This window comes from Rutilus rutilus, assembly GCF_951802725.1.
Source record: "Rutilus rutilus genome assembly, chromosome: 13".
Taxonomy (NCBI): Eukaryota; Metazoa; Chordata; class Actinopteri; order Cypriniformes; family Leuciscidae; genus Rutilus; species Rutilus rutilus.
This window is the reverse complement of record NC_140218.1, coordinates 20346110-20356384: the sequence shown is the minus strand read 5'-3', so window position 1 is coordinate 20356384 and position 10275 is coordinate 20346110. Positions and strand designations below refer to the sequence as shown.

General features: G+C 38.8%; 1 protein-coding gene across 1 annotated transcript in view; it reads left to right on the top strand.

The window, feature by feature from the left end:
* Nucleotides 1-10275, top strand: part of c1qtnf12 (C1q and TNF related 12) — a 22680-nt gene continuing 12405 nt past the window's right edge. Inside the window, exons 1-4 of the mRNA XM_084428279.1 lie at nt 1-300; nt 2978-3073; nt 9539-9723; nt 9807-10269. Of these exons, the coding sequence (XP_084284405.1) occupies nt 127-300; nt 2978-3073; nt 9539-9723; nt 9807-10269 (918 nt within the window). The 5' untranslated portion in view covers nt 1-126. The remainder of the gene's footprint in view (nt 301-2977; nt 3074-9538; nt 9724-9806; nt 10270-10275) is intronic.

Genomic DNA, 10275 nt, shown 5'->3' with positions numbered 1-10275 from the left:
TCAAGCGTGTGGGACGTCTTGCTGTTTTTTTTTGTATTTCTCAAAGTCGAGAACTTCCCGCAAAGAGAGAGACTGTGAGAGTCTGCTTTCTGACCCAACCACGGTCTCCTGGCTGGTGTGCTGAAGATGCGTTGCTGGCTGCTAGCTGTGGTGACGGCAGTGCTCTGGAGCCAGTGCATCCTTCTAGGGTGGGCCGAGGGCAGGAAGGTGCGTAAGAAGCCGAAGGAGCTCGCTCCGCAGCACACCGAAGCATTCAACACCACTCTTTCCAACAGCGAGGAGCTGGATGGCAGCACGAAGGTAGATATCATGTGATGCTTTCTTTGCTTTTCTCATATATTTAAGCTCTGTTGATTTTCTAGCTCTGCACATGGAACTTCTTGTTGCTGTGTTGTTGTAACAGTTGTTTAATCAATGTCAGAAACAAATATAAAAAATTATCAAAAAATTTCCTTTAGGCCCCTGGACAGCTTTTTACTGAGATGGCATCCTCAAAAGTGCACATTTGTACCTTATCTACCCCTTAAAGGTGCTTATTATCACATTATGGGTACATATTAGTCTCTTAAAGTACTAATATGCAGTCAACAGTGTATAAGCCAAAGGTAACATTTTTGCACAAATATTTCTGACAGGGTATGTCATATGGCTATTTACTTTGTGTTTTTGATTTTGTGTGTGTGTGTGTGTGTATTTGGCTTGTTTTATGTGTCTTCATTTTACTAACAAACATCTGATATCTCAGTAATCAGTCAGTTTGAAGGCTGTAAAAACACACAGACAGCTGACGCCACTGTTACTAGTGTTTTAACTGTCTTGGGGCTCTATTTTATTGAGAACCTAACCCTAACTGGGTGCTATACAGTAAGTAAAGTCACATGAAAAATTATAGAAAGCATTTACTTTTGCATCAATAAATGAATTTCCAAAAAGAGACAGTAAAAATGTGATTGTGTAAATTAAGATTTTAATAAAAAAAAATAAAAAAAATTGCATTAAATTGATAATTTATAATGTTACAAAGATTTCTATTTCAAATAAATGCTGTTCTTTTGAGCTTTCTATTCATCAAAAAATCTTAGGTTTACACTTTATTTTAAGGTGTCCTTGTTACAGTGTAATTATACAATTAAGTTCTAAGTAATAGTAATTAACTACATGTACTATATAATTAGGGTTGTGTTAAGGTTTGGTTTAGGGCTAGTTGCATGTATGCATAATTGACTGTTATTATTATAGTAACTACATGTAAAATGTGTAACAGGGACACTGTAAAATGAAGTGTAACCAAAAATGATCACAGTTTCCAAAGAACATTAAGCAGTACAACTGTTTTCATTATTGATAATAATAAGAAAGGTTTCTTCAGCATATTAGAATGATTTTTGAAGGATCATGTGACACTCTGAAGACTGGAGTAATGATGCTGAATATTCAGCTTTGATATCACAGAAATAAATTACATTTTAAAAGATATAAAATATCGAAAACTGTTATTTTAAATTCAGTTTTTACTGTATTTTTGATCAAATAAATGCAGCCTTGGTGTGCATAAGAGAAAATCTTACCAACCCCAAACTGTTGAACAGAAGTGTTTATATGTATGTAATTACAGTATGTATTATATATTATTTATTTATAGTTGGTAGGCTAATGCACACTAAGTTTTCCTGTAGCTCAACACAAGTCCTAGGAAGTGCACAGTGTGATAAAATATATACCTTAAATGCTCTTTTAGTTATTTGGATAAAAACATCTGACAAATGTGTAAATGTTATGCATTTTAGCAACCAATCATTCCTCACATTGTGTCAAAATCATGCTGTAACAGCTAGGCAGAGAAAATACCTCAGAATGATGTATATTAATATGCTCTGTTAAATATGTCAGCACACTCATCAGAAAGCAAAGCCGATGCTTTTGGCAGTCACAATTGTCTCTCATCATACTTTGTAAATGCGCCTAGGCAGAAGTCTCTGACTGCTTTGCAAACTATTTGAACAAGCTTACAGCGAGCTCACCCAAAGCCCTTGATGGAGATGCTACAATCTGATTAGCTTGGCACAGACTCAAACATGTATAGAGAGCTAGAGTCCTTGACAGCTCTACGGAGTTAGATTCAGTGTGATAAATAGAGCGGTATTGCAGGTGTGTGCCATTTAGGAGCCTGAGAACAGGCTCTAATGTGTGAAATGGATGATTGAGGCTTGAGTTATGTGAAGAATGCACATTCAGAAGCTCTGATGAGAGCATCGATTAGTCCTCTTGGTAGGGGTTCTCCACCAGAGCCCGCCACCAGAACGTGAAGGAGGGCTCGCTTTGTTATTTGAGACTTGTGGTGTCAGTAGTACATCCAGTACGGATGATGATACCGATAAGCAGGGACTCATTACCATTCATGTGCATACACCTTGGAAAATATCATATCGTGCTGTCTTTAGCTGAATTATTGTGCATAAGTGCGTTGACATTTTCTGGCTCCACCAAGGTCAATGTATTTCTATTCCAACCCTGTATTTGTTTATTGCTCCTGTATTGTTTAGATATCAGGGTTTCCATTGGAAAATTAACTCCTGTCTGAGCCCACCCAAAGAGTTGGCATTCTCAAATAACTCTACGCTACCCCTGTGCCAACCACTCTCAACCGCTCACCATAACTACTGTGCTTCAGTGAGTTTGTTGACAAGGGTTATTGTCTTATTGAGTTTTTTCACATCGCTGAAGTATGTTGTGACAGTCTGGATGCGTCTTACAATGTGTATGTAGGTGTGTGTGTGTGTGTGTGTATACTGTTCAAGACTTTTTTTCAAGACATTTGATCAAATGTGTCAGTATAGACATTTATAATGTTACAAAAGAGTTCAATTTCAAATGATTATTTGAAGTGCATTACATAAGTAATTATTTAAAGTGAAGTGAGTAACCCCTAAAAGAGTTCTGTTGACCTCGAGTCAACCTCTTGATGCTGTACCTTCAGCGTGTCTCCTTCGCTACCTCCTCCTCCTCATCATCTTCTTCTTCCTCCCTTCGTGGCCCAGCACAGGCAGGCTGCCATGATGTAATTCCTGGGAAGGTTAGGTGGGGAGATATTTAAAGACCCTTGGCAGAGCTCTTTCCCAGCCCATTGATTCTGTCATTCACAGGCCAGGCTGACTCCGCTGTGTCTGGGACATCCGATAGGGGCGGTGCGGCCCCCTGAAAAAACTGGGGCAGCAGGCCGCATAAGTCCCTCACAAAGCCTCACAGAAAGGGTCCTGAAAGAGGACACCTCGAGAAGGATTAGTCACTCTCCCTCCCCTTGCTTACATTCTTTTCATCTTGTCCCATACAATCAAAGAGTAATGACATAATCACTCTAAAACCCAGTGTTTTGCCAGATTTGTCACTGCCAAAGAGCGTCAGTCGGGCTGGGGTCCAATGCAGGGTGACATTCATTGAGATGGAGATCATCTTTACAGGTATAGGTGGGATTTGTTGGATCCATGTGGTTATCCTCCTACTACTACCATATGCCATAGGCCTTACTGGTTATCTCACCAAAAGACCAAAAGAGTAGGTCTACAAGGGTAGAAATATATATTTTTTGTTTGTTTATTTGTTTTGTTTTATAATTAATTGTGATCATGCGATTCATTCTTAAAATCCCAGTATTGATCTATGAATCTGTGCTTCACGTCCTGTAGATCGCAGCATTCCATTGAATTACTCACTTCACTGCATTGTTTGGGCCATGTTGTAAATTTTTTAAATGTATGTTTTTATAATGTACCAAATTAAAATGTTCCCTGTACCAGTGTTTCCTGGACCATTTCTCATTTACATTTTTATACATTAATCTAATTGCGAGCTTGAGAATCTGAATCAGATCTAATCAGGAATCGATACCCAGCCCTACAAAAGAGTGAACAGTGAATAGTGAGAATGAATTGGCTTTATAAATAAGAAGTTGTTTAATATTGAAAATTACAGAGAATAGAAATATTGCAATAAAGATCTGATATTTACTTGAACACTGGGCTTTTTAGGCCATTGGGACATTCACATTAGGACACCTGAGTACAAGGAACTGAGGAACATGTACAGACATGGGGGTAAAAATAACTCAAATAAAAAAATCTTCTTTTTCCGCAAAATTTTTTTTTTTACTCTCTTATAGACACAACTTTGCCAGTAACACTTCGTATGAACATCTCAAACAGTTTTTTGTTAGCTGACATTTAAATAATATGTATTAAATAGCTATGTACGTGATATGTAATCTTACAATTATCCTGTTTTATGTCTTTTGAGTTCAAAATTACTCGTGAGCTTTCGCAATCTCAAAACCACAGGAGTTCTTTGCCATCCTGGAGAGTGCAGCATTAAGGTACATTGATGTAGATGTCTATCTGAAGCATTTCTCAGCTGTCCATTTGACCTACCACAGATAATAAGGGAAATGAGCACTAGCGCAAACTAGCTCAACGTTATAATTTGCACACAAAGCAGGTGTGAGGCTGCAATCAGACTCTCTTTGACTTTTTTATGGCGAGAGGAGGGTAGGATAATTCCTCAGTAGATCTCATAATAAGGCTTGTGGCTCTCTCTCCCCTCACATGTCTTCACTAGCCAGGAATGCACACTTGATTTACATATAAATATCTAAACAATGTTTACTCTGCTACGATGGCATGGAACAGCAAGAGTTATTAAAACAACACAAAGCCTCATTACTTCGCTTACATGTTGGTTTTGTGAAGTTACGAGTGTATTCTGACGCATGAATGTTGTTGTGCTTGGTGCAAGTGAAGATAGAGAGTAAATTGGAATCAGGCGTCTTTGATGTCACTGTTTAATGACCTGTGGGTCTATAATGGGCACATTTCCAGCGTTCCCCCCTGAGTAATAACAAAGCGGTTAACTGCCTGTTTCACTGCTCACGTAAGAATGTGATGAAAGAAGCTTTATGGTAACTGCCAAACAAATATTCAACATACATGCGAAAGAAAAACTCTATCTGTCGACCATTTGGAGTGTATTAGTTATCAGACCTTGTCCACAGGGAAGGAATTACAGAATAATGAGGCCTCGGTAATGAAATATACAGTGTTGCCGGGTCTGTTACCTGTTAAATGATGGCCTTTGAAGCTTTCTGCTGCTTGATATCCAGCCAAATAATCATTTCTCTTTCGTATCACTATGTTCTGAGTTCCAAAGCAGTAATGACTTGGTACCAAAAGAAACTGTAATTGCAGGTAAGAATCTGAGGTGTGGTGTGAATGAGTCCATATAATCAAACCCATAAATCTGTGTACCGACCCATAAAGCTGTGTTTGGGAACATACCATCATCGCGTTTTATTCCCTCACACACATACCGTGTTCATGATGAGTAACTACTGAAAAGTGTTATTCGTGGTAATGGGGGGTGAGTTGGGAAATATTGGGTGCGTGAGATGTAGGATGCATGCATATCTGTATGCCTTTCGATACGGTAAGGGGGATCCTTCCCCAAAGGCATGGGATAGGTAAAATCATCCACCCATGCATGGATGAACGCACAGACATGATACGCCCTTCTAGAAACAACAGTGATTTCGGGAAAGCCCTCAGTCACTCTTTCTCAGTGTAAAAGCACCTGCGTACTGTTTTTGCCAACTATTTCTGATGTGTTTGTATTGCATGCTGAATTTATTTTGCAATGTCAACAAGTGTCAACTAGTGTTATTTCTTTGTAGTGTTGACAATAGTTTAAATCTTGAAGAGCATCTGACTTTTGTTAATGTAGGTTAGTTGACTTTTTAGTTGTCAAATAGTATTTTCATTTCAAATATTGACATTTGATTTTGGGGCTAATGACTTCGACAAACTTTTACACTTAGACAGAAAAGGACGTAATGGTATGGTATATTTAACTACATAATTCTCTGTGTGTTACTGTAATGTGTGGTAAAATCTGGACCTGAGGTACAAAGAAATTTATTTATTTTTTTCTTCATAAAATGTCACTAAACCTCATGGCTTTGTTAGAACAGACCCAGTTTTTAATGTCTGGACTATATACTTGTCACAGAGTAAATGTCAAGTAAAAACATTTTGTGTCTTTTCATACCTTCAAACTGTGTAATGAAATGGATATACAGCCTAGATGAGGTTACAAGGTTTTTCACAATCAAACACTGCTGCATAATTGTTGATTGTGGCCTCAAGGCAGATTTTTATGGCCGTGTTTATGTTTGCTGTGGCGCGCTGCCATAAAAATAGTCTCTGACGTTTCTCTCTGAAAATAAACCCATTTTCTTATTTTTTCCCCTCTTTATGTTAAATGAATAGTGAGCACTAAGACTTGTGGAGAAATGTTGCATTGTTAATCAAGCTAATTATTTGAAAACAGTTTAAATCTAAAAAATAAGTCTGTTTAATAGGTAGCTTGGAAGTTTGATATTTTGATATTCCATTTTTGCTAACTCTTAACACTAATAATAAGTGCACTGTACAGATTGAATCGAATTGCCCTGGTGCTTTGTTCTGGTAAACCAAAAAAAACTAATTTTACATTGCAGATTGGCAAAAAACCATTTGCAATTAAACAGAAGTTTGACACGCTAGATAAAGAAATTATTTTATAATGACAGGTTTCTGCTTGCACTTACAGAAGAGTTAGCAGATACCTTTAAGACACTTAGAAATTTGCGGCTGCATGGTTAGTGAACACTTATTTTCACCTCAAAGGGATATTTTATCCAAAAATGAAATCATCATTTACTCAACCTCATGTCATTCCAAACCTGTATGACTTACTTTTTTGTGCAGAACACAAAAGAATATTTAAAAAAAAAATATATATATATATATATATTTTTTTTTTTCATACAATGGAATTCATAGAACAATGACTTGTTTTGGACCCCATTGAATTTCATGGTATGGATAAAAGCAGAAATATTCTTTAAAATTAATTATTTTGTTTTTTCAACAGAAGAAAGGAAAGTTTGGAACGACATGAGGGTAAGTAAATGACACAATTTTCATTTTTAGGTGGACAAAATATTTTATGCAGTAGTATACTGTTGATCTATTTATATGAAAAGGGGTGACTTTGTGTCTGCTTAGTGGGTTTACTCATAAGACATTATTTTCTCAGCTTTCAGACTCATCGAAACTCTTTGAATGACTTTTTTTTTTACTCAGTCTCTAATGGAGCATTTGGCAGCTTTGCTCCACAAAGCTCTGCTGTTTTAACAACCCCAAAACAAACTCATCAGAGAAAAATCCACCTCAGTGGTATGCTGAGATAATAACAGCTTGCCATGATCTGTCATGATCTGAAATACTTCAGCATATAGGGCTTTTCATACAATCCATGCTACCGCTGTCAACCAAATCGACTGTGTACACAGCGCCCTGAAATATTGGAAAGTTTATCGCACTGAGCAAACCACTGCACATTCCATATCAGCCTATAAGTCTCTGTGAAAATGTTCCCTTTGTATCCAAAAAAAAAAAACCTTTCAGAAACCTTAGCAGTACTGGTCTTGTATGTCTAGAGTGACAGAATCATTGTTTTCTGACAGTCAGAGAATGGTTTATACTTTTTTGAGAAGAGAACATGAGGGAACATGATAAAATTAGATTACGTGGATATAGATGTCTCCACAAACTTCTACGACATTTCCAAGCAGCAACTTCAGGCAAGTTAATCCTTGTCTTGACAGAATTATGGATCCTCCCCATGCACCATCTGATCCGACTCTGATCATTCGAAGTGTTAATGGAAGTTCTTTGTATATTTCGAAGTGAAGGTGTTGACTCGTCCACCTTGCAAATCTTGTGGAAACTGATCGTAACTCTGTTCCGTTGGTGAGGTTGGTCCCCTCAAGCTTTAAGTTAGCTTCTGTGCTAGCATCTGTGGCTTATCCTGTGCTATTTGGCACAGGAAATTAAACAACTTAATGAACCCGCCAAAGTAGATATAGATTCTTAATAGAACCACGTTGAATCAACAGAATTAAGGGGACTTCATGACCTAAGAGTTTATTCTTTTTTGGTAATATTAGAATCCCGCAGATCATTTTTTGGCACTGCTAGCCAGCTCTGTGCTGCTTTGACATACAGTAATGACACAGTCTGTGTTTATAAAGCATTCCATAAAAGACAATGGAAAAGAAACAAATCACGTCTTCTCCCTGTGTTTGGGGAAGATCTGAGGGATTGCCTTTTGCTGGAACAGTATCTATACAAATCTGCTCTGTCTTCAGGCTCCTAATTCACAACAATAACACTAAAGACATCCAACATGCGCGAGGCTTGTGTGCGAGTTAAGTTGTTTATTTTGTCTCCTGTCATGAAAAAAGAGGGAGAGAGAAAAAAAAATTACGTCCAAGCTAAATTATGAGCTCCTCTCATTCTAGTATGTATAAGAAAAACAAGGGGTTACTTTGTTACAGCTTAACGTGAGGCAAGTCTTTCTGTGAAGAGATGCAGCATGTTAGTTTAACAGATAAGTGATCCAGGTCTTGGTGCCAAACCTAAACAAATTCCATTTCAGACAGCTCACCTCTACAACTTGTCTCTATCTCGACCACAGTCATTTGAAGTTTAGGGAAGGGCTCAAGGAGATTCAATTCATAGTTGTGGTTACTGGGATTTATAAAGCCTTGTGTTTCATCTAAGTGAAAACATTGTCAGCTTTTCAGTATTGTTGGTGGTTAGTTGGTCATAAAATAACAATTATGTGTATATAAATATTTATATTTCACATTTATATAGTTGTTTAATATTTAGTTTGGTATTCTGGGGAAGTGTAAGTTACATTTTTGGTATACTGTATCAAAATGTTATCAATTAAAATTCAAAGTCGGTAAACAAAAACATACTTGAATGAAAGTTTTAACATTTCAAAGTAAAACGTATATTTTTTTCTTAGCTTTTGAAGGTGATAGATCAGATTTCATGAACAAACAGTGCAATGCAAGCAATTTTTTTTGTGTATTGACTTTCTTGAAGGTCTTTAGGATACATCAGATGTTTAAATGTACACTATGTAACTTTTTTTCCTCTAGCGGTTAAAAACAAAACTTCATGCATTTTGTGGAAGAACATTGTTTTGGTTGTGCTTTGGCTCTGTGCGGATGAAAATGGTTATCATACTGCTCATAAAAGATTCACTACTTGTTACATGTATGTTTCCACCCTTCATTGTGTTTTTGGTTCAGTCCTGTGACCTAGTGTTCCATGATTGTTCTAATTAGTCATGTCTATTACTTGTGCATCGTCAATCACCTCATTAGTTATCTTGTTAGTCCCTGTGTATTTATACCTTGTGTTCTCCTAAGGTCTTGGTCCGTTATCGTCAATGTAAGCGTGAGTGTTTGGTGTTTCTCCTGAGAGTTTGGTTATTAAATGTTATTTCTACGTATTCCTCGTCTCCATGAGCTTTGTCCTACACGCAATGTGACAGAATAACGGGCCTAACAGTGATTTATTTATTTTTTTGGCTGTGTTTTTTCTTTCAGTTTATTTGTCTGTTTTTTCCCCCTATGGTTCTGCCCGCCGTCCAGCTTCTCTGCCTGGAGCAGGGAGACCGCCCGCTGGAAGAACACACTTGTGACTTTATCCAGCTTGCGTGCCAGACACACTACCCAGACCGTTCGCTCTGTGTATTTTATCACACCAGCCTGAGCGAGCGGTCCAAGGCACGCATTCCAGCAGGCAGTCCGAAGGAGGATTTCGCCGCATTTGTGGAGTGAGTGGGTGCTGGTGAACAACAATTCACCATCGGCCCTGCTGAGGATGACATCACCACCAGCCCCACTCCATCACCGCCAGAGACCAGCCATCCACCAGCCATCCACCACTAGCGAGTGACGTGATGGAGAAGTTGCACGTGCCCACTGCAAACTCTGGAGACCAGCCTGCTGCGATAGACAAGCCTGTACCGAGGATAAGGATGGAGAGTGTCATCGCCACAGTGCCTGGACCACAAACAGAGTCTGACCAGGTGCGTGAGCTGGCAACATCGTCTGTCGACACTTCGGCTCCGCCTTGGCTCCTCCCTCCCTCGGCTCCACCGGAAACCATCTGCCATACGGCTTCTCCAGGCTCCCTCGTCCCTCTGGCTGCGCCTTGGTCAGCTGTCGACCTGCTTGCACCTTCGGCTCCGTCTAACTCCGCCTTTCCCCTGGCTCCGCCTTTGTCCTCGGTCCCAGCAGCTCAGCCTCTGTCCTCTGGTATTCCGGCTCCACCTTGGACGCTCGTTGCCACTGCTCCACCTCAGTCTCCAGGACAAGCGGTCTCG